Genomic DNA, 26828 nt, shown 5'->3' with positions numbered 1-26828 from the left:
ATAACAAGAAGCACCAGTCTGAAATATATGTTATTCAATCCAGCATTACCTTATATTCTTTTTTTAATAATTTGGAAAATAATAACTGAGTAGCATCAGGTGTGAGATTATCTCTACATTATTGTATCTCCTTCATAGAAAGAAAGGGTTAAGGCAAAAAGACAGCTTGATATAGCCAAATTATACTTCTAAGTTTTGGAAATAGCTGTAGAAGTTCTTTGTTATTGTTCAAAATCAATATATTATATATATCTTTTAAGCTTCTAATCCTTAGGAAATTGAACTTTCAACATTCCAAGTTAAAATCTTATTGTTAATAGAACATACATATATCTCTTAAAAAGTTCTTTATTTGTTTTAGATTGTTAATTAAGTAATATAGGACTTGAAGTTAGAAGAAGTTAGAAGAAGACAGTATGTTCTTTCATGGAAATAACTTGTTCAAACATCAGTATATTCTTATTTATACAGAATTACAATGAATCATCAATAAGGAAGATAAGTACTTAGGGACATCTTAATGAAATTTCTTTTGTGTTCATAATTTATATGGAGTATGTTTTACGCATATACAGTTCTGAAAAGAAGAATCTTCCATCTCGATGTGTTCACTCTTTGAGAAACAAGCAAACTATATACTTATAAACATAACATTCATATCTTCTTCTGTCTCCAGACAATAAATTTTTGTACAAGCTAAAAAGTTACAGATGAATTGTATAAACACAGTGCACTGAGAAACAGAAAAACTTCCAACTATTAATCTGGGACCTATTGTAATCAAATTTTGGTACTCGCAATATAATACATAATTATCTTCAGTGTTAAATTTTTATTTATTTCATAATTCAAGGTATGAACTTGATATTCCATAACTCTTTAGCTATGGTTAAATGCAAATTAAATAATAAACTGAAAATTAAAGAAAAAGAAATTTTCCATGACTCTTACTCATAAACAAAAATTTTCCATCCTGTAGGTTATGACTTCTCCACTCAAATGAATTTCTAGAAAGTTGAACTTCAGATCATATTAAATGTATTACTACAGAGTGATAAATATGGAAGGAAACATAAAATGTGGATTGATCCAAAGATACTTTAATAAATCTTAACCCTATCAGCAAGCATAAGTTGAAAATGTTAAAAACAATGTGAACTAAATCATACAGAATAGTATACCTTACATATTAGGCATACTTCCAAATGATAATGTTACACAAGACAAATGTTAGCAGACAATCCCATGTAAAATATTGAAGACAGTTTTAAGATATATGAAATTAAAAAGTATAAAAAAAATCTACAAGACAACTTAAAATCTATAATAATAAAAGGGAGTGTCTGTGACTGCTATAACTCCAAGAGGAAAGAACCTCATGCTCATCTTTTTGTAAGGTAAGCAAGCGAAAAACCACATAGAAAAGAATATGTGACCACCATAGCTCCAAGAGCAAAGAACTTAGAAACCTGAAATTTTGCACCCACACTAAGTGGAACCTGAGGGTGTGCACCTGGGTATTATTACTTATCCACATGCATGTGCACAGACAGACACTCACATGTGTGCACATGCTTGTATGTGTGACCACCATAGCTCCAAGAGAAAAGAACTTAGAGACCTGAAATTTTGCACTCATACTTATTGGACCCTGAGAGTGTGCACCTGGATATTATCACTTATCTATATGTGTGCACACATGTGCATCTTTTTAATGAGGCAAGCTTGCAAAAAACCACATAGAAAAAGAAGCGTTTCCTTATATTACAAAAAATTATATTATTTATATTACTAAAAAATTGACCAGAATGTCTATTCAAAAAATACAAATGACAGTGTAGCATTAATATTTAGTGTCGATACAATTATTTTTAAGAGATATGGAAGACCTTAGTATACATTACACTAATTAAAGTAATGAGGTTTTTGACACTAAAGAATAGTCACATTTATGCTATGTCACTAACCATCAAAAATTCTCATTTGAAGTAGGGTTTCTCTGGTGCTGAATAATTAAACCTGTCATTTCCCCTGTGCAAAATACTTCTACTTCTAGTAATATCATGTTCTTTTACTCTTCTCAGTTCTTGATCAGTGATTATTTTATTAGTGATGTAATTTTCATGCCTCATCTGGAGCTTTAGAGACTTTGGAACATCTGGGATCATCCAACGGATTAAGACTGTGATAAATGCTATAATGTTCTGTAAGTTATGAAATGATATTGATTAAATGTATTTTATGCAAATACTAGAAAGAGGAGAAAAAAAAATTTACTATAGTTTCTTTTTGTTAATCTTTTTCTCCGTGCATCATATTAAAAACACATTCGTAAACTATTTGTTTCTTTGAATATATCATATAACATATGTATCTATATTCATATAAATATCTTAACATTTTATTAACACTTTATTTTCTACATTACACTCACATAAGGTCAGTTTTCTTACAATTACTGTTCTCTTTAATAGATTTGTTTGTTGTCAAGCAAAAAAGTATATAAAATGAGCTATCTGTGCTCTGCCCACTGCAAGTATTGAAACCTAATGTTTATCATTATAAGCCCTCAAACTACCATGAGATCAATTCCCTCACCATTAGATCACTTCCAGTGGTTTGCACTGTCAGAACAAATAAGCAAGAACAAGTGCTTTAACAGTTTCTTCCATATTTTCCCTCTATCATCAATGGAGAAAATGATGAAATATGACTCATCAAATCAGATCACACCTTCCAGTCACTAACTGTCCACAGTCTGCATTCTAAGAACCACTTAAGCTGTGCTTTCCTTTCTGCATTTGGCATGCTGTGGTTAGAAAGAGTCAAGTTGTAACAACTGTTAACTCTCTCTCTCTACAGGCTTGGTCATTTGACTGACCTTGCAACCTTCAGGAAACCATGAAAGTATTCATGTACTATAACTTTTAATGTAGTACATGAATCTTCATGAAATCTAGCAAGTTTTTTTTTAATTAAGTATTTTTACTAAAGATTTTTCAGTGAAAATATGGAGCCAGGGTGTGACTCAGAATCTGACTAGTCTGAATGTAAGGTGATTTTCATATTAAGATTAAAAATAGATTTTTTTTCATCTAACTGGGTTTAAACTTAATTTGAATAAACTCTAGAACCTTCTAAATTAGTATCAACATCTTTTTCAGTTTGTTAGTTTCTCTATCCTAACACTATATGGACTCTGTTGATTTGACTGACCTTGTAACTACCACAAAAAATATAAAATGATTCTAAATTACCCTCTTTCTAGAATGACTGTAGATTGTAACAGAAAAGTTAACATTTTCCTTACCTGAAAATGTATTTCCAAGAGATACCTCTCTGCACACAATAGCTATTTCTTGCACGTCTGTCTTTGAGATGTTGCACATGCCAATAGCCTTAAGCTATCTCTCACCTAAGACATGTATTTTAACATGAACTGTGTTAGTGTGTGATGTAATCATCATCAGTTAGTGGCCCTCCACCGATAGGAGAGCAACAGATCCTCCATGCATGGTAGATTTACATAAGTAATTGTACTTGAAATAAGCTTTATTCTTAGATGAGGCAAGAATAATGTGCACTGGTAGTGGAGAATAAGAGTGGGAAGGTGTGTAGAGAGGTGTTAACATACAATGATAATAAAGTTGTTTAATTATATTTTGAAAATAACTTAAACATCGTGCCATGCACCCTTTGACTTGTCCATTGAGAGAGAGTTAAGTAAGAAATGTTAGATATAAACATTATAGAACAGATCCTTATAGGATAAATATATTTGTTCCTGATCTAGAGTGAACTTGTTAGCAAAAATACATCTGGAGGGAAGAAAGTAATTCTAATCCATTCATGAATCCAGTGAGCAGAAGCAAGTACACAAACTGCATGTGTTACTGCCTTTGACTTAGGGACCAGGCCTTCTTAAGTATCCTGTTTGATGTCACTGGTGTCTGGGGTAAAATTTCTTCAAGAACATACCTTATACAAACATATAATAGTTTCTAAATGATAGACGAAGGATAGAGCTTTTCAAACATATATAATATGTTGAGTTTGTGTTAAGTTTTTCCAGCAAACCAAGGAAATAAACAATGGTGGGGTGTTAAAAGTAGCATACCGCCAGCAGAAAAATTTAATTTCAAAGCAATAACAGAAACACAAAACTTGTAAGTATGATTCAAGCCTTTATTGTGATTAATTAGTAAACATTTATGTTTTGAAAATTTGTTATAAGCTGATTGTCCCATTACTTTTTCACAGATAAAAATATCCAAAATATCATGTCGCCGTAATCATGTGCTCTCATTTACGGTTGTTTATTTTCAAGACAATAATTAAAAATTTTTGAGTGAATAAAAATATTAGAGTCTAAAGTCAACCTGGGAAGTATATAATTTGTTTCATAATACCCCAAACACACTGTATCAAAATATATTTTGGGTATGTCCATTTGGATCTTGTAATAAAATTAGTTATATTAAGCACATAATCTCTTTTATGCATACATCTAGTGTAGATACTCAAATTATGTCATTTTGTTATATTTTTATACACAACAGCCAAGACATTTGTTGTTATCAATAACTGAAAGGGTAAGAGTAAATTGCATTCTTCAATAAAAATCAGTCAAGAAGAAATTGCATGAACTCCTTTAAATGTTCTCCTTTATTTCAGTTTGGCATCAGAGGGGAATATATAGGGTACATAATGGTTTTCCCGCCATATTTAGTTTCCACCATGTGCAGATGATTGGGGTAGAGTGGATTTGAAATATATTAGTCACAGATCAACTCATTTTCCTGCATGAAAAGTCCTTGAAAGTGGGATTATATAACAGGCGTGTCTCTCTTTAACTGTATAACTAACATCCAAAAGGTGTGAGTGCTGGGAGTTTTAGATTTAAATGACTGATAAATTACAAAGATAAATCTATGAGTGATAAAAACAGATAATTGGGGACATGGTGAGTTGCATGTAAAGGAATTCACAAAATGGGTAAAGGAGATCACCATTATAATTCAACTCCTTATATATGTTTTGCACTTCTTAGTATAATGACACATTATAATAAAAGCTTACATTTATGATCCGTGGAAGAAGTCTAATACAAACTAACTATTCTTATTAGCCTGCTATATCTGGATGTACTGTAGAAATGTAAAGGAGATCACATTAATTTCTACACCTGTCTTTGCTAATATACAAAGGTAGTATGCATTTCGGTGATGGGTTTCAGAAATGTATTTTTAGAATGGATGGTAAACAAAGTTGGCAGCTGAAATATTATCACCGAAAAAAGACAGCAGAAGAGAAGACCTTACAATTTGCTGCTTTTTGCCTTTTTATTCTAGGTACAATATACTCTGGTAAAGGAGAACACATGTGAAAAACAGTGGTCAACTTCATCAAAGTGGAAAAAATATGACAAAATGTAGCCTGAGTGCTAGATTTTTGGCACAAGGTTTTCAGTAGTTATATTTTCAAGAACTGTATAAATCACACTCATTTGGGATTTTTTTCAACATTTTCCTATTGAAAAATAGATATTTAAGAAACCCTGGCCCTTAGACAGTTTTCAATGTGTCCAGTCAATTCATTTCTTTGCTTAAACTCAGTTAGTTTCAGCTAAATTCAACATTACTTCCTAATATAACTTGCTCATCCTCCCATTTAATAGCAAACCTACCTGATACTCTTTGAGGGAATCAGTTTTACCTGAAAAGACCACAAATGTAAAACAGAACTCTGGTAAAACATTCAGTTGGCAATAGGCATTACTGACAAACATTTTATCACAGAAAGAGAGCAAATCATATCACTGAAACTGTAATAGGTTATGTGCTTTATTCATTAAGGCTCTGCATTAAAGTAAACTAATTATTGACACATTTAAGATATGAAATTTCAGATTTAAAAAAGAAATAACTGCTTACCTCGAAAGCAACAATAAAGGCCAAACGAAATGCTAAAATATGCCAGTGAACTGGTCTATATTCATATTTATTACTTGATGAAGGAGGTTCTTTGTAACCCTGATACCTACATAAAAGATGAAGACAGAGTAGATGATCTTGCAATTAAAAAGGTATATTATCTGTTAAGATATAAGATCTTAAACAACTCTGGATTGTAACAACATGAAATTGTAGCAGCTAGTGAATCATAAAAGTACTTATAACCAACAAACATGCAATAAAAAATGTTAATCTTCCACTTGGAATATATAATACAGCTTTTATCAATTTAGATTTCTCTGAACAAGAAAGAGCAATAAAATATGGTTTGACAATCGAATTGCAATCCTACTTGTATAGAATGATCATATAAACCCAATGGTTTTATAAAAATAACTCTGTATATTAAATAACTTTGAATATATATGCCAATCAGCAAGTCACATGACAACTACAAACTATATAAAGTGAAACAGCATGTCTCAGAATTATATTTTGACATTGTGTGGCATTTCTTAGGTAGGTTGATGTACCAAAAATGGATCACTCTTGGAATGTAACAGCTCCTTCCATCAGTAGGTCACATGACAACTACAAACTATATTAAGTGAAATAGCATGTTTCTGAATTATATTTTGACATTGGGTGGTATTTCTTAGGTAAGATGATGTACCAAAAATGGATCACTCTTGGGAAGGGTATGTAACAGCTCCTTCCATTGCAGACTATTCAGACACTTACATCATGAAGTTGTGTTCAGATTGAGGATTTAGAATTTCCAAGATGGGAGTATTCATTGTACTTAACAGCATTGGAAAACAAAATAATATGGATCAACTTTGGGAAACAGAACCACACAGAAAGAGATTTGAAACAAGTTGTAGACACAGCTATGGTAAGTAAAGTCTGGCATTTCATAAAAGTTGAAAATCAATTAACACAAGTGTCAGTAGCAAATACCAACAATGTACCCAAACATCATCAAGAAGAATCTCCTTCTGAAAAAAAGTGATCTATGTCACATGTACAAAACTTACTCCCACCATATATTCATTCAACTATTGCACGTACCTCAAGCAGCTGGAGAAGGAAATAGGTATTTTTGCTATTCCACACAAAAACATATTGGTAAAATTACTGGATGTAGAGCCTATTCATTTTTCAGTGATCAAACTGTTGAAACAGGTGCTGAGAAACTCTCATCTTCATATAACTGACAGTATATGGAAAGCAATCAGGAAGTAGTGGTGTGCTTTTCACATGTAATGAAAACTATGCTGAAGGGATATTTTAAAGGTGCATGGTTGTAAGGTAGATCATGGTTAGATGTGGAGATGTTGATTGTAATGGAAAGGTAAGGCTCTAAAATGATTTTATTATAACATACTCAACACCTATCTTATAATATTTTTTCTAACTAGCTTACTATTTTTCATATCATTTATTTAAAATTAAATTATAAAATAAAGGTAGAAAAACTAATGCGGCTTAAAACTATGGTTGAAAGCTCTCTGGAGTGACTGAACAGTTAATGAACTCTTTCAACGCATCATTACATAGATAAGCAAGTGATGCTTATCTATGTGACAATCAGTAAATATAAAAGAATACATGAAACTAATTTTTCTAATGTCTCAAATTACAAATATTTTCCCCAGCCCTGCATCTATCCCATTAAAAGTGTTTCAACATAACTATCATTCTCCAAATGTACACTTGCTTCTTCCTTTTCCTATTCATTAAGAAGCAAACACTTTTTCTAAACATCATTGTCTTGATAACTAGCAACATTATGAACTAATACAATGGAATGTAAAATAGTTGCAGACAAAATATTGACATAAGCTTAACCTAATAGCATATCTAATGAAAAATGGAAAGCTGCTTGACTTTGTTTACTGTGCACTGAACTCCTCAACATTTGCACAGTATCAAAAAGTGATGCCACCTGTGAAATTTAAAACATTGAATTTCATGTTCTATTGTAGCAACTGTATATTACACAAATTACTATTATCTATTTGAACATACCAGCAGATGGATGTAGTTAGGTTAAAGTCAATAATCTTATATGTATCAGCAAGATCAGCGATGTTGAACTTGGATAGGGTAAAATTCAAATAACCCCTCAGAGAACCATCAGGTGAAACAACAAACATGTAGAAAAGTTGGTCAATGAAAGTAGACGTGAAAGCTATTATTAGTGCCTGAAAATTAAAAATTACAATATTTTATTAACAATAATTAGAAAATAATAGGAGTGAAAAACACAAATATTGATCAGTCTGTAACTGTTTCTTAATTTGAGATTACCATATAGCATATAAAAATAGTTTCCTAAGCAAATATTAATGCTCTATGAAAAATAAAACAACTATCTATTAACATAAACTGGGTGACCTGTAAAAAAATGTTTTAAACACAAAAAACATGGTCAAATCCTTTTGTATACCTTTTTTGGAAAGAGTTAACATATATTTAAAAATAGGGAATTGAAGTGAAAAAAAATATATGCATTTCTATTAAAGCAGCTATATTACAGTATATAAAAACTGTAGTTTAAAACACATAAATATATATCATATCTGCATCTGGTTGATCAATCAACAACACACAAATGATGTAAATGTAGCCTTCATTATGCCATGACACATGAATCAGTTTAAAGTAGTATCCTATGATATGCTTTTTACCTAGTGAATGTATTTTATATTAACAGGAATATTTTGCATCTAGACATTTGTGATTGCTCAAAATATTAATTCACTGAATAAAACCCCCCACTTATTCAGCAAATTCACTTTCAAAGAAATTTTAAGGTGCTGAAGATAAAATTATTATTTTAGGTTTTATATGATATTATGTATATAAAATCAAATGTATTTTAATGTTACTAAAGATATCACAATATCCTTGACCATTTAAAGGTACTTATGCAATTTTATTTTTGTTAAATGCAATATATCTTCATTACATACAATTTTCTTCTCAACATTAAGATATCTGGAGGTACATTTATAGCATTAACATTTTTATGTGTGAAATTTCACTAACTTTTTGAATTAATATTCCATTGTAGTCATGAATTGACTTGACACAGATGACTGTTTAATATCTTAACACTCTGAATGCTTAATGTTTAGAAATGAGTAAGAAAATCAAATCCTAAAGAATGGAGCAACATCTGGTAATGTATGCCAAAATGTAAGAACATTAAATACAACTTAACATAATATCAAAGGAAATTCCAAGTATTTCCTCTATACTGTATGTACACTTGTATGCTTAATGTTTAATGGTGATTTTGTCACAACTAATCACAAAATATGATGAAGAAAAAGTTAATAGCTTTAAGTGGGGGCCAATAGGAACCAAGCTTTGGTAACCTGTTTCCTGTCAACATTTTCAAGACATTTTAATTGTGTGATTTATAAAAACTTTAAGAAACAGATGATGCATCTAGTTAATTAGAACATTAGCTCAATGTTGTTTAATAGTAATCAAGAAATTTTAATCACTTGATTTACATTGAAGTTATTTTGACTAAAGTTTTAATATCTCATAAATGCAGATCCTCATCCCCCCCCCCTTTTAATATTTTGTATGCTAGCATTCCTAACCAAAATTAGAAAAAAAAAAAGAGTTAGTGCTTTAAGAGGTTGGTTATGGGGGCATGTACAGTAGGGATAAGATTAGATTTAAATACTGAAACACTAATTATTTAATTTTATTGACTGCAGGCAGAAATGATTTACTTTAATTCAGTTAAGTTTGTTTCAGTTTGGTGTAGATTTCTTTATTTCATAAACACCTATGCACTGTATTGTCTTTAATTTTGAAATGTAAATTTGAAAGTTTTCTATTTCTGTTGGGTTTTTTTTCAAATAGTGTATTTTTCTTTAATAATGGGGGGGGGGGGGGTTGATTTAGTGGTTAGCATGCTGGAATGTGAACCTGATGGCTCATGTTTTGTTTCCTGTTCCTTCAAAATCATCTTATGCACTTTGGAGAAATAGGTACATTATAAGAACAATGGTAAGATCCCACTATTTGAATAGACTAGCCCAAGAACTAGCAATGGGCGCTGTTGATTAGCTACCTTCTCTCTAGTCTTTCTGTTCAAAATTATGGATGCTATAACAGATAACCCATGTGTAGCTTTGTACAATTATCCAAATCCAATCAACCATTAATTATTTACATTTATTTCACTAGTCCTTGTTTGTAATCATCAATTCTTTCTAATCTATTTTCATACAAGTTGATGTTGATCCTGGACCTAATTAATTATTATTTGTGGCTTGGATATCAGAATACAATTCCAGGTATTAGTTGATCCATCCATCCCTGAATCTAGTAAAGTTTTTTGTTTTTCATTATATCTTTGTTTTATCTTCTTGTTTTAGCCTTGTGCTGTATCTAATAATTTTTCCCTCTCATTTATGGATTTTCTACTGGTTCTCATATCATAACCAGGCATAATGATAAAAAGGTACTTCAGAGTGACCTGTACAACCCCAAAGGTAAGTCCTGGTAAAATTAAATTCAATTTCATGCATTAAAAACATGTAGCAAAAATAAAATAAAGCCATATACACAAAAAACTTCTTAAACAGTTCAAATTCATCTGTTATTATCATTTTGCCTCACTATGCTCTCATAGCTTTCTTAACCTTTGACTCTCTTTCTCAACTTATATTGTTTAGATATTTTAATATATGCAATGAAATACTGTATGAAGATATTTTTCTTTTAACCACAAACTGAAACACTTAAAACTGTGAATTTGATACAATGGTAAATGATAAGAAAACTCTAGCATTTTATAAATATTTTCAATAGTAGGTTCCATTTTTTGGCTTTATTGAGAAATAATACTGTAAAAAGTGAAAATATTCAAATAGACTCATAATCTATATGAAATTTTCTTATATTTAGAGTGGTAATTAATGTCCTTATTTGCAAGGACATATATATGTGTGTCTGCCATTTCGTTTCTGTAGACTTGAAATTGGAGTAAAAAGTTCAATATTCATCAATGTATTTCAGAGATAATATTTGAATACTGTCTCTGTTTTTTGTTTTTGATCACTGATCTTGCTATTCCTTTGTTTACTATGATTTTTGAGTCAATAACAAAAAGATCAATACTTTGAACCTTTGAAATAAGACTGCATGCTGCAATAAATATATTACATAAGGACAAACTTTCTGATTAATTAGTTATATCAATTTAGATGATTTAATGCATATATTTTTGAATTTTGTATAATAAGATTTTGAAGGTAGTTTTAAGTATTGTAGAGCTGAGAAATAATAAGTCATCAGTTAATATTTCCATTCAAATATATCACATTCAAAAAATATTACATATCAAGTAACCTATTTTTGAGAGTTATTTTACAATTAAGAATATGTGTAAGTGTATGTGTATGTGCCTATTTTAAACACATTTTGTTTTTTAAAAGAATATGTTAAAATCACCTTAAACATAGTAAAAAAATCATGCTAATAGCACAATCTGAAGATTTATTGTCATTGAAGTCTATGATGTCAAGAACGATTTCAAGTTAAATTCTTAAACATAGTTAACTAAAGCAACTTACATTTGTTATAACAGCTAATTTACTAATTGAATCAAGAATTCGGTACCATATCCCTGCCAAGAGAAGAAGGAAGTTTGTTAGAAGTACATAAAAAATATGTTTAATTTTATACCCATCCGTCAAAGAGAAAAACAAAATGGGAATGTTACCAAAGTTTCATTTCACCAAAATGTCTTACAACAGTTATATATGCTTTGGAAATGTGTATTTTATACATTACTATCAAAATTCCATGATACAAGACTAATTTGTAACAGATACAGATGTACTTGTTAATTTTAGAACTTTATAACAAATCTTAATGGTCAACATTTCAACTCATGTGACATAAGTGAGCTGTATTTTTTTATTTTTTATAAGTTAAGCATTTTGATTATGATGCACTCTTATGGCTAAAATGATATATTAGCATCCACTGTATTATAACTTAAAATTATGTAAAATTTACCAAGATACTAAAAATATAACTGTGAAGCCCAATCTGTCTTTACAAGAATAAATTAGTATCATCAATGCTGCATATTCTTAAAATTCCTATATAAATATAGGATTACTGTGTGAGTAAAAACATTTCAAAACACCATACATAATTTACCAAAATATGTATGTTCAAACACAACTGGTTTCTGGGTCAGATTTAATTTCTTTAAAATAACTTGAACGTACCCAACCTTAAATACATAATTCAATGTAATCTGTTACAAAAAATAAATCTTTCAATTTTTTCACACACTAGTGGTCACAAACCACACACTTTCACTACAATGTTTTATTTTGGATTCTACAGATTTACAGGTTTATATTTGATGCTACAATCAAATACCCATTACTTAAAAGAGGCTTTCAAGCATTATCAGCTCATAGAATTCTCTGGAAATTAAAACCAAACTTTCTGTTAAAGTAAATCTTCTAAGAGTAAAAAAATCAAAACAAGATATAAAAAAGAAATTTCAAATGCATGCACACATGCAGGAGGGGGTGGGGGTGGCCAAACCTCTTATTTTTGTTATGTAAAAAAATATTTTTATAGGTTTTTACAGGGAAGGTTTGCCAAATCCTGATACTTTTTATGAAGAACTTCATTGATAGAAGGCAAGATGGCTTTCTATACCTCTCCCGAACAGGCCCAGTAATTTCAACAAATGTCTCATTATGTCAATGATTAACTACAAAAACAACTGCAACAGAATATCTAATCATAACAACAATACACAGAAAACAGTTTATTTTTTCACCATGCTACTCCACACTCAAGCCACCAGTAGTGGTACAAGGAATCTAGATTGTCAAAACATACAGATATGTGCATGATGATAATAAAACAACTGGTATCATAATATAATTATTTGACCAAACAGTTTAATAATTTAATGGTACATATTTGTTAATTTTATTATACTTATGGTAGGAATCTCTAAATTATTGTTTCTTAACAAGTGTGGTACTATACCCTGTAGTAGGAGGGTGGACATGTCAAACTACCAGGGGGAAGCAACATTCAAATAATACAATAATATAACAAATTTTTTGATATTGAAATGCAAATTTTACAAACATGGAATATATATATAGTTAATATTCGTGTTCTGAAATCTATGTTTATAATGTTCCTAATTAAAACTAAAAAAACTATGCTTATAAAACAGTAAACCAATTAAAAAAGAATTTGAATTCATCTGGGTTTTACTGAAATTCACTGTTTGTTCCATATTGCAGAACTGTACACTATAGAGTAAACACACACAAAAAAAAAGGCATCATCTTATGCCATGTATGTGCGAGCACATCTCTGGTGTGTGTGAAAGGGAAGGGAACGAACTAATATTTCAAAATATTATAGCATTTTGAAATCACTATTATAACTATTATATAGTAAGAAAGATATACAAATATTTTATTTTCCATAACACTTGTGTCACTGTAATACTAATGTGTTTATTATAATTCATTTTCAACAAATGTGAAGAGTAGATGTGTGTGCAATATGATTCCTTATTATGTAAACTATTTCTCAACTTCATTGATCATTCTAAAGCTACCTAAAAATTACAAAATTTTTGTCTCCTTAAAGAAGTTTAGAGCATTTTTGTCAAAAAAAAATGTTGGCTTTAATTCAATCCTACTTAAAATAAATTACATAGACATATATATGTGTGTCTGTGTCTATCATATATGTAATCATATTGTTTGCACGTATTATTGCATTATGAATAAAGGTCTAAATGTACGTGCAAACATTGTTAGTTGTTATATTTTAATTGTGATTAAATATATTATGACTAGCAATTTTTTCAGTCACACAACACTTGAGCTTGAGGCTTTCATTGCATAAGGCATTTAAAATAGTTTTACAGGTACCCTTCTATATGCTTCAGATTCTAAGTTTAGTTTTAGTTCAAATAATCAAATTAATTTCTTTCTATCAAGTCATTACTATTGTAGTATTCAGGTACATCTGTAGAAAAAGATGAATATCAACTATGTGCAAAATACAAATTAAAGAAATATTATGTAAAAACATAAATCCAACATGGACAACAAAAAAGAACCAACATAAGTGAATAAACAAAAAAGAAAAAACTATTTCTAAAAACATCTGTGTTTGTCATCAAACTGACCAGATTCTTACTTTCTATTATGACTTCAAATGACTGCTAGAGTGAAGAAGCTCTTCAAATGTCTGCTCAGAACAGAGAATACATCAAGACCAATAGAGACCAAAGCCTGTGTACATACTCCACTTTTATAGTCAGGCAAAATCATTAATATGATACTCTACAAGTCATTAGGTTACATACTTCAGCTACTTGTTTGCATACATAATTCAAACCATTCCAAGACAGTCTGATTGTTTCTGTATTCCTTTTTTTTAAATAAGCTACCTTTATAGAAAGAATGCATACATACATACTAGCTTGAGATTTAAGTAGTTGTATGTAACAGTTACCTGCATAAAAGGAGTAGCACATCTATGTTTTTTGTTATAAAAAAGAAGTATGTTGTAGGTTAAATCACCGAAGACAACAAGAAGTTAAATACAAATATATATATATATATTAGTAATGGATTCAAACTAACGTTTCACACTCCACAAAATGCTGAAGACCGTAAATATTTTCTGACTGTTAACCACAGGCTATATAAAACATCAGTTGGCCTTGTGAAAGATACTCTTAAATCCCTTTTGTTCAACAGTGATAGAAACTCTGAAGACTTGCATTATTACCATCAGAGACTGTATGAACTGACAGATATTACTACCGCAAGACAAGTGCATACTACTGTAAAAAACTTAATTCTACCTATTATTCTGCCCTATGTGATAAAAAAGGCAAAATTTTCTAAATCTCAGAATTGTGCATTCAAACAATTTGCAGCCATCCTTAATAGAGGATAACACGTTAAATCATTCCACGGAGAGAAAGACACTGACTAAAACTAACATCATAACTATTCCACCTGACCTTACTTTAACAAATGCAGAAAGATCCGTGCTGAATAAGCTAGGGACTTAGCTTTGTCCACATTCAACCAAGAATGAATGAATTTCACTCAAAACAAGATTGCAATCTATTTTTTGGCACTTAAAGATCCACACTTATCTTCATACCAACAATATAAATGTAACCAACAAAAATTGTCATACAGAACCTGATATAAATAGCACCAACTTAAATAGTGTAACCACACAAACCAGTACAACCAAAGACCCCTTTTATAACTTAAAACACACTCCCAGCACTACTTGATTATTATATAGATAAATGTTATACTAAGATCAACAAACATGACTACAAAGCACTAAACTCTAAAAACAGCCTCACCTATGAAGAACATCAAGCATTAAAAAACATTTGTTCTCGAGATAATATTGTTATCAAACCATTGGATAATGGAGGAACTGTGGTCATATGGCATAAGGATTTTTACCTCCAAGAAGTGTCACGTCACCTGAGTGACTTATTATCATACAAACTGCTTTGAGATGATCTGCTATCGAAATATCATGAAGCCATTATCAACACTGACAATGAATTAATTGATGCTGAGGAACTACCCACGTCTGCTAAAATTTTGATACTACTCATTTCTAACTCTAGAATAAGTGTTTTCTATTTAGTGCCTAAAATTCATAAACCTAACAATCCTGGTAGACCCTCTGTATTTACCTGCAATGCACCAACTGAACTTATCCAGTTATTTGAATTCCATAATGGCTCCCATCATTCACTCATTTCTTATTTATATTAAGGATACTTATCATGCCCTTAAACTCTTCAACACAGTTACTTTTAACCCAAAACCAGACTCGGTCTTTTTATTTACAATGGACATCAATTCATTATATACCGTAATATTGCAACAGGAGGGTTTAATAGCCTTCAGACATTTTTTTGACAAATGCCTTGAACTTCACCTCCCTACCAACACTTTACTCCATCTAGCAGGATTAGTTTTAAAATGCAGAGGGTTCTGTGTTAACAATGAATTCTACAAGCAGGAACTAAAATTGGTCCAAATTCTGTAAATCTTTTTGTGGGATATATCAACGAACTTATGTTTACACAGTATGATAGTCTCTTACTTCTCCTTTACAAGAGGTATATCAATGACATTGTTGAAATCTTCACACGCAAATTGTCTGAACTAGAAACATTTCTTCATCACATAAGTAACTTCCATCCTTCACTAGCCTATACACATAATATTTTCATTTAATCACTACCATTTCTGGATATTCTTCTGACAAAATCACAATCAGTGTTCATTATAAACTCACAAATGCCCACAACTATTTACATTTCAATTCTAACCATCCTATACACATGAAAAAGGACATCCCAAAATCCCAGTTCCTTGTGCTACAGATATTGTGTAGTGAACCTGATGATTTCAATGTCCACTCAATAGAATTGGAATCAATTTTCCATGATCGTGGCTACCCTCAACATCTCCTAAAAGGAGCTTGCAACTCTGTTGTAAATCAAGACCACAACTCCCCTTCATCTCTCATGAACACAAACTCTAAACTCTCCTGTATCAGACCACCTCTTATCCTCACTTACCACATAAACAACAAACAGGTTAAAGTCATTTAACAGTTTCCTACTGTCACAATACTAATATTGGAAGCTACCTAGTTCATAGCAGCCTTCAAAAACTCACAAATATTACTATAGAGCTATCCTTGTAATAAATGATGCTGCAACACATGTGCTTACACTGACCCAAGAACATCTGTGCAGGATTCTAAATTGAGTTTTACATTAATATAACTACACATCAAAATGCATCATATATTCCAATGTATGCACTTGTTATAGAAAATTATACATTATTAAACCAGTAGATTATTAGCAGAAAGGATCCAAGAACATCTCGGAAACATAATAAATTTTAACACAAATAAACCAGCAGCTCGACACTTTAATTTGCCAAACCAAACCCTTGAACATTTTAAAATACTTGTTTTGAAGGATGCTTCTACAAACAAATACAAATGTGAACTACAAGAAAACAAAATCAATTTTGACCTGGGAACTATCCATCCAATGGGATAAATGAACGTTTTAGCCTTTTGTAACGTTTCTATCCTTTAGTTTTAACTTCTCTTACAACTATTATACAGTACATTATGTATTTATCTAATCCTTTTTTTTTTTCGTAGATGTTTTCTTATGGCTTGTGTCAACTACTCCTTTTTTTACTTTTACCAAGTTCTCAGTTTATTTGTGTGTACATATATATATGTATGTAAGTATATGTATACATGTAATTCACTCATATTTTTCCCAGCATTTATAAACATTGTAAGACACGTTCATTTGCTATAGTATCATGCAACCTTCGATTTAGAACTTTTTGTTTACAGTTTTACTGTTCAGCTAGAGATACCTGATGAAGGGCATTGTCCAAAATGTTGTATCTACAAAAATATATTTTATAAAATATATATATACATATTTGTATTTAACACCTTGTTGTCTTCGGTGGTTTAACCTACAACATACTTCTTCTTTATCTTTCAACAACCACCATGTGTAATTTCTTACACCTTTTTTATGTTTTTTTTTTATGTCTAATTAACAAGAATGTCATAACTACATGAAGAACACCTGCACAAAAATTTAGAAAAATTATATGAATATACCTGATTAAAGGTATGTTCTATAATTTTTAAAGAAAGATGAAATTAGTAGCTACTTCAGCTATAACTAAAAAACAAGAAAACTGTATTACTTTATTGCAAATTTTCACACATCATCAGAATACAATGTTGCCAAATTCTTATTGGATAAACTTACCAATGTTTTTAACCCTCTGTCCCACAGACCTTCTATAGCAAGTAATAAACTTCTTGGCATCAAGCCTGATTTCCAGCATGTTATTTACCAGAGCAAAAAGAGGTGCAAGCGGGAATGCTGCTATAAAAATGGTGACAAATCCAAACTGCAACACTGCATAAATATATAAATAGAAATATAAAAAAATAATAACCATGTTAATATACGAATAACGGAAATTATCATAAGATGAACAGCAAATGATGAAACTGCACTTTGTGTTTTAAAACATTTTCATTTGCATACTTGATGATCTCAAATATGTTTTGGAAGTGGTTTCCGTAGAAAGAAAAACTTTTCCAAACAAAAATATTCACTAACTGTCAAAATACGCTAATACTTGAAAAATACTAAAATAAGTGAAGTACTTAAAAAAAACAGGTGATAAGTAAAACAAATTTAAGAGAAAAAATATAAAAAGTCTTGTCACTTAAACAAGCTGTCTGCTACCATCCCTTATTTTGAACCAATGACCAGAGGAAAGCAGCCTGTCAGCAGTACCCTACCACCCACAATCCATGCCATGAGATTGAATGTCATTCTTATAATAAACCTACAGTTTAAAATCCAGGGAATATTTTGTGGCTTTGCTTGCCATCACCAGGGTCAAGCCAAACCCAAAGAGAAATATCAAAAACGGAAGAAAACTGCCAATAATTTTTTTTTTGAGAACTTAACCTCTTAAGATAACCAAAAGCAATATTTGATGGTGTTATGATATTATAATGGTTATTTAATACATTTATTTCAGTCAATTTTATCTTTGCTTAATTTTATGACTTATTTGTATTCTTAACTAGTTTGTTCATAATCTTTTTTAAAAACTCTAAATACAAGAAACAAGAAGTAATGATTAAAAACCACTTTATCAGTGAATTAATTGTAAAATGTTATTATTTTAAATGAATTAGAAGCTCAGTTTTACATATACAGTTGTTTACAATTGAACTGAATATGGTGATCAGAGGTCAGATTTTTCATGCACAAAACAAATTTATTTCGGAACCTTGAAGTTCACGATAGGTTGTCGATATGGGTCCCTATAAATGTGATATTCCAAGATTTATAATAAAAGTAGCATACAATCACCAAACCTTCTCAATAACCACGGATTCAAGGACCTAGTATATAGAAGCAAAAGTGTGGTGGTTTCTCACCAGTCAAATAATTGCAAAAAAAACCACATCGTGAAGACAAACTAGCAAAAACTGATCATAACAAGTAGCAGAAATTGCTGAAGCTAGAGAAACTGTTTGAAATTTCAATGAAAATAAACAAAGAAAAGAAGCAAAATCAAATGCATTTATTTGACATGAAACTGTAACAATGTGGTATTTGAATATACCATGAATTTCTATCTTCTTGTAATATTATAGTATTTAACCTTTGTCCTGTATATGTGCAGGATTCACATAATAAGTAATCAAGAAAGCTGTTAAGTTGATTTTGTTCTAAGTTACCTTTGTTCTTCTTGGAAATGATTAATACCTGTTACTGCCTGGGGAGGATATTGCTCAATATGACAAACAGTGTAAGAATGTCAACAACAGTGTCCTTAAATAGTTGTTCAGGTGATATCTAGAGGTTATGGGATTAGCTAAGTTGTACTGAGAATTACTAGTCATATGAATATGCCAAATCACTTTTGGTAAATGCAAGATTTCTTGCATGCTAAGGTATATTGTATTTGATCAGTATAGTGTAGAAGAGGATCTGGAAAAGTAGCTTGCTGAGAGTATCCAGCCACAGCAACAGAATTTTAAAACAGGTACAAACACTGTGCTTGTATTTAGTATTTAATAAAGACTGTTTATTTTGTATTTCACTTTGTGTCCAGTCTTGTTTCTTTATTTTACATTAATTAGTAACAGATTTAGTACTACAACATAATAGATATTTTGAATAAATCTCTTGTTATCTAGTAGACCAATCCAATATAGTTCTAAACTTAATTCAATTTCATCTTTATATACCACAAAAAAAATGTGAAAGAAAATGTATCAAGCTGAAATGATTCTGAATTGTTAGTTGAAAGTCATTAATTACATGCACACAGACAGCATTTAAAACACTACTCCTAACAGACAAAAATGCTGACATAATTTCACATTATGTTTTGACTCCTTCCGAGTTGAAATAAAACTTCCAAATGAAATCAAATCGCTCTCAGAATAACACTCTCTCTCTACAATTGACAAAACACACAAATTTCTATGATTTCGGCAATATTTTGAACCCCATGTGACAGCCAGCTTCACATACAGGTGTGTTGGCTATAAGACAATATATACCATCCTAGACTTAAGGCGAATTTCACAGTTGATGTAATTAGATAGGATTTATTAGGTTCTGAACTGGAACTCTAGTAAAAATTTTGGGCAATGTGATATCTGGATATCACACTTATAAACTAGTAAATATTATTCTCTTGGCAATGAAACAAGTGATAATCAGATGTGAAGCACCTTGATCCCTAAAACAATTAAAAAGTCATACATTCAGAATATCATGTAAAAAACAGTTCACTTACCCATTTCAAGATATTCATAGAAAAGTCCATTTGGTCTCCATGCTGCTAAACTATAGTCATTTTCCCACTGTACTACAGCTTGCTTTCTCTTCATATATTTTTCTTTCTTACGCATTTTCCACCTCTTATGAACCCAGAACAGCCATCTAAGAAACATTAAACAAAATTTAGCTGAAATTTCATTTCTACATCTATATCAACTGCACAATAAAAAAATTATATTTTTTGTTATATATAGGCTACTTAAATAACACACTGAATGTATTTAAAACCATATTGAATGATTGATCATAATGATAGATTTAACTAACTCTGTTTTGGTGTTTAGTATTATACCTTAATCACCAGTTACAGCTTCTACTGAATCTAAATAACAACTGATACAGAATACCCAAATATCAAGGTTGTTTCTTTCTGTAGGAAGCTGTAGTATGGTATTTATTTGGGAAAAAACATTATCTAGCAACATATTATACACAATGTGTATAATCTCTGCATGGTAACCTCAGAACTCAACCTAGCCTTATTTATTGAAGATGAAGTGAAAGTAACAAACTATTCATCAAATAGTAAGACAACTGCAAATGAAGATGTAAATAAATGGAAGTAATTAAACAGCTTTCAACTGAAAGTAATTACTTGATTAGCAGCAAGGACACATAAGAGATTTCACTAACAGGTCTTGTCAGACACAAATCCTGCTTCCACAAAAGTCAAAACAGCTCAGGTACAAAAGCACCAAAACTGTATTCACAATATACATTCTCTCTGTACCTGACCAATCAGAAAACAGTTAATAGGATGCAGAAATATCTCTGCTCCATGCAACAGACACAAGGTAGTCCTGTATGTACATGGTAATAAACAATACAATGCGACCATCACATGAAACAGTATAAGAGTTCACTGACCAAACAATCTATAAAAATTAATACTGGCTAAATTTATCACATGAACACAACCAAAGTTAATCTATTCCAGATGAAAACTTAGAAAAAATTCATAACACTTGCAGATATGAAATATATATTACAGGAAAATGAGACATGAAGTATCTGCATACTATTGGCTCAGCTATTTTGAAAAACGTTTAAGCACACTGTAGTATCAATTGACAAATAGTTATGAATGAATAAAAATCAAACAACATACTTACGGAATTCCCATTTCAACAAATGCATTAACAGCCTGTTTTCCCACCATAATAATGATCAATTGCAAAGAAAGCTCAATGAAACAACCTCTAATACCACACTATAAAAAAATGAATTAAAAATATTTTGAAAAATCAGCCTTTCCATACAGATGTTTTTAAAACTATTCACAATTCACTATATTTCAAATACTTACAAACACTTACATTGAAAATAATGCAAAATTTATAATCATTAGTGTTAAAGTTATTGCACATTTATAATAATTACTTAAATAAAAGGATTATCTAAATAGTTACTGAAAAACGAGTATTGGAACACAAAAGAAAATGGTAATACTGTTGTCCTTTGTATGTTAAAAATATGTAAATCTTTAACAAAACATTAAAACTGTTAATTTCACAAATATGTACTTATGAAGCACATAAGTTTACATATAGAAGAAAGTCAACTTAAAATGAGGATGTTACATTGCTAATAAAACTCACATAATGTAAAATGTGACTGTAGGAGACAAAATAATATCCAATCTATCTGGAATCCAGAACAGAAATAATCATGAAAATCTTCCAAAACATTTAAAACAATATTTAAAATAAATAATAAAAGTTAAGAAGTATTTTATCTTAAGATATTAAATGAAAATGCAAGTTTTAAGAGGATAAATTAAAACTACCATAAAAGTTACAGAGAAGTACCTTATATGACTGAAAAGATATGAAATTTTAATTTTCTTGATATTATAATACAAGTTTCTAATGAATAATCCAAGTTGAAACTTAGCATTTATCAAGCCTCAATTTCACATTTCACATGGCAACAATAAATAAACTACACAACATGTACTAAAATTTTCACAAGCTTTAACTTAAAAAATATCTTTACAGGTTAGCAAGTATTTACTTTGTTTCTGAAAATTTACACGTTTGAATTTTGCAACATGTTTCCTTTCATTTTGTTAAAGTAAGGATGCTTTTTCCAATTGTACCTTCAATAAATATTTAACCATAAATAAGATATCAAACTACAGACCTTTTGTAATTTACAATCAACATACAGCTATTTGTAGTTATATACATGGCAACTTAACTGTAATAGGGGAGACAGTTAATAAAGCTTCTTATCTTAGTTATAAACATATCACAAAAACTCTAACCAAATACTTCGTCTTTATTGGAGATTTCCTTTTAGTTACTGAATACTCAACACTTACTGTAGGAACTTTTCACTTATTCTATCATTCTTCTGATTAAACCTAACATAACAAAAACTGAGCTGCTTTGTCAACATAAAATATCCATTAATTCTAAAAGTTTTTTCTGAATTTTCTGTAAGAAAATGTTATATGTTGGATAAAATGTTAGGATTCTATTGTTGAAACATGAATTATTTTCCAAATTTTTATAACTTACAACAATGTGAATGTAATAAACATAGATGATAACTTATTATCACTACTGTGTTATATAACTGAGAAATATATCTTAAGATTATTAGTTTATGGAGCTATAGCTATATAATCTTATTTCTGATATAATAAAACAATATTTTAAGCTTAAAACAAAGTACTCACATCTTCTTTTTGAAATCCAAAAAATTCATTGTTAGGTCCAGGATTTTTTAAAAACCTAAAATATCAAAATTTAAAACCATCAAAACAAAAATGCAGCAAGCAGGACACCTGTAAATCTAAGAAGTACTGCAGAAAGTACTTAGAAGTTTTTGTAACATATAAAATATATAACATAATAAAAGATTAAACATAAACCTTAAGATTTTATATCATTTTGTTGACAAACAGTCAGATCACATTATCTATTTAAATTAAAAACAAAGTGCATTATACAATACATGAACTGAAATTTCTGGAATGCAATACAGGCTTAAAACATAAACCTTAAATGTTTATAAAATCTAGTTTCAAAACTAACAAGACTTCTTTATTCACTTAGAAAAAAAATTAACATGATCAAATATAAAACAATCACCATGACACTTTTAAAATCTAACAAACAGAATTTACTGATTTACTCATATAAAGGATGGGAATACAATTACATTTATGAAAATCATCAGTAAAACAGATGCATACTGCTTCTGGCTTCATCCTTGTGATTAGGGAATTTCCTGGATTTATAGAATTTTTTACACAAACCTAACAGCCAATTCCAAAAATATGTTTAGTGTAAATAATGCATGCTAATTTAATCTTCACTTTGCATGATTTACTATCAGTTTGACAGTGCTCTTCAACAGAGTACAGATCAGAACACTTTCCAAAGCAATTCCTCCTTACAAATAAGTTCACTCAAACTTGACAATGTATCAATGGTTGTAACTTGCCATTCTAAGTCTACTTAAAATTATTTTTGATGTTCTTGATTTAAATGCCAAAAGCTAGTGAAATATTGGAAAACCAATAGGGCAACGAAAAACAAATTTTCTCGGCTAACAGAAATAAAAGCAACTGTTTCTGAGTGATTTGACAATGCTGATCTTAAAAAATCATGTTGAAAATTATTGATCACCTCTAGTTTTCGAATTATGATAGATTTATACAAAAAATTTATACTATTATTCTGCTTGTTTATATATACAACCGTTACGCTTTCTGACTGAGAACCTGCTGCATGAGCATGTGTAGTTAGAATGTTTCTCCGAGAAAAACTGTGCATGCACATTATTCACTCAATGACAAACAGTCTGCCTGCGGTAGAGAGCTGCAAAGATCAGTGATCAAGTCACTACAATTGCTGTATAAAACAAGAAGTAACAACAAAAGGGGAATGTAAATATACTTTACTAACCATTTTGTACATAAAGGTTTGATGTTAGGTCATAGAATAACATTATAAGTTAATTTATCGATAATATTAAGTACAATAAAGTTTTTGTCCCTAACTAAACTAAAGTAACAAAAAACGTACACAGGTTACAGTGTTAATTTATCTCTTTATCGAACATAAGTTAAAGTTTTAAAAAGTACGGGCCTACTTACAAGTGAATTTATACATTTCGTTGTCTTTGATTACAATTCGTTTGTATTGTGCTAGAAACGTTATATTTAAAGAAGTACTGTTACGATAAATATACTAATTTGGCCGGAAATGTTTTGCGGGTCTCTGCTAGTTCTTACATATTGTGAAAATAACTTTTTCTTCAATAACTTTATTTATTCATTGAAAATTGCATTTAGGAATGTATAATATGCATGCTTTGATAAGTTTCTTTCATGTTCACAACATGACCAACAGGAATTGATGGCTTAGTGTTCCCATTATGCAAAAGTACAGCTTTCAGACTAACTTTAGATAAGTCAATAAAAAGTGTCCATTCTTGAGGATGATGTTCAGTGCCTAATTCCTCCATTAGTGTAGAAACACAAAGTATCTTGCATGCTGTTGTGAAAAGCAAGACTTTGATGGTGACTTCGGTAAATTGAAACTCTTGTTCCTGGAATTAATAATTTCCACTGCTGTAAACGAGAGCCAAGAAGATCCCAGGCTGCTTTAATAGAGACAAGTCATGAATCAGATCACTTAGAACTTGTTGTGTGATCAAATGAGGTAGTTTAAGTTGAGATACCACAGAAATAGAATTAATAGATGAAGAGGATGAAGATAATGTATTGTTTTAATCGTAGGATAACTCTTCCATTTCCCAATTTGCTGGTGGATGTGCCAATGGAAAACCATCCCTATGAAGTACTGGTATTATTGCAGATGCAACATCTGGATATTTAATGTATTGTTTAGTTTTGCCTGAATATCCAGAAACATTAGTCATGCAAAAATAAGTCAGTTAGATGATTTTTGAGCTCATGCCATATCATGAAAACTGCAAATGGCATACTTGCTGTCTTCTTATTCAACCACAGATTGGCAAACAGTACAACACACATATGGAGCCCAATGTTTTTCTTGGCCACCAATTTTAGACCCAAATATAAAATAATTTATGTTTACAGAACAAGAGTTTAAAAGATTTTAAAAAATACGTTTTTTCAGAATCTGATTATATTGCAGGTATGATGTGAGGAAGAAGACTGAACTTTGTTTTGACTGTGTGCAAAGAGAGGCAAAGTGACTCAGAGGCAACTGAGAGAGAGACATCTGTCTCCACCCCTTTTATGATCAGTCGAGGGACTTCTTGAATGTTCTAGCAAAAATGAGCATGTGAGGGTTTCGTGATTCCTGGGCAGAGTAGATGAGTGTGGTAATGAATCAAAAGTGTTGCAATTCACTAGAATTATATTGATAACAAATAGCATATACGAACAATATATTTGAAATTTTACACCAATACAATCCATTCAGTATTTGAAATTATAAATAATGTGTGCCTTTTACCTATTAAACTGTCCAAATAAATCTAATTTCACAGCATAAATCTATTGTACTGAGTCAATTGCAAGGTATTTCACCTAGAGCTGATAAAATATTGAGATATTACAATAACTAAAAGTCTAGAAGTGATGGACAAATTCTGGCTACATTTTTGATATAAGCACCATCAAATTACCCAAAAATCACTCGAGTTTTCTCCAGTAGCAAATTTTTGTTGTCCAGTATAATTGTTACAGAAATAATTTAACTTGAGATTTTTTTTCCACATTCCTCTTAATTTGTCCAATTGCAGTTTCAAATTAGAGTGTGTGTGTAAAAAATAAGATTTCAAATTTATTTGTGGGAGACAAAAGATATGTATATGAAATACTACTTTCTCCACTTCCAATTTTGAGCCACAAATAGCAAATTAAGAGGAATGTGGGAAAAAAAAACATTCATAATTAACCTGTTTTTTTTTTCCAACAATTTTTTCTGTTATGACTCACTCTTCATTCTTTCTATTGACAATTTTGGTTATATTTTAGACACTGTTTTATTTTTTTTACAAATGATTCGTGCATTTATCTTGATTGGAAAAACTCACAAATAACCCATCTGTGTAAATTCTTATTCTTGCCATATTACTGACTGCCACTAAAGTGATTACTGATCAAGTTCCATAAAACAACCAAAACTATCACTGAATATAACTTACTTTTCATAGTCCAGAGAAATTAACTTTTAATTAATGAGAATGCTCATTTCACTGACAGGAAATACCTTTGTATTTCAATGTTTTGACCTCCTACTGCTGCCATTGGCAGTCTGCTAAAGTATGGTCAAAATGTGACCGTAATAGAAAGTATTTCCTGCAAATGATATGGGTAGTCTCAATTATTTAAAAGACTGAAT

The 26828-nt window shown here is 30.4% G+C and overlaps 1 protein-coding gene across 2 annotated transcripts in view; it reads right to left on the bottom strand.

The window, feature by feature from the left end:
• Positions 1 to 398: 398 nt before the first annotated feature.
• LOC106464968 (anoctamin-5-like) overlaps positions 399 to 26828 on the bottom strand; it is a 122350-nt gene continuing 95920 nt past the window's right edge. Inside the window, exons 23-31 of one of the 2 annotated variants that reach the window (XM_022392777.1) lie at positions 23162 to 23216; positions 21591 to 21688; positions 20435 to 20580; positions 17866 to 18018; positions 11561 to 11613; positions 7986 to 8161; positions 5934 to 6039; positions 5687 to 5715; positions 2069 to 2204 (exon numbers count right to left, since the gene is read on the bottom strand). In XM_022392777.1, coding sequence (XP_022248485.1) covers positions 2195 to 2204; positions 5687 to 5715; positions 5934 to 6039; positions 7986 to 8161; positions 11561 to 11613; positions 17866 to 18018; positions 20435 to 20580; positions 21591 to 21688; positions 23162 to 23216 — 826 coding nt within the window. In that variant the 3' untranslated portion in view covers positions 2069 to 2194. Of the gene's footprint in view, positions 2205 to 5686; positions 5716 to 5933; positions 6040 to 7985; positions 8162 to 11560; positions 11614 to 17865; positions 18019 to 20434; positions 20581 to 21590; positions 21689 to 23161; positions 23217 to 26828 lie in introns of both variants that reach the window. The other variant, XM_022392776.1, reaches the window with a different exon arrangement.

The sequence above is a fragment of the Limulus polyphemus genome, unplaced genomic scaffold (genome assembly GCF_000517525.1).
Source record: "Limulus polyphemus unplaced genomic scaffold, Limulus_polyphemus-2.1.2 Scaffold1797, whole genome shotgun sequence".
Taxonomy (NCBI): domain Eukaryota; kingdom Metazoa; phylum Arthropoda; class Merostomata; order Xiphosura; family Limulidae; genus Limulus; species Limulus polyphemus.
Note: the sequence above shows the minus strand (reverse complement) of the source record. Positions and strands in the feature narration are given on the sequence as shown.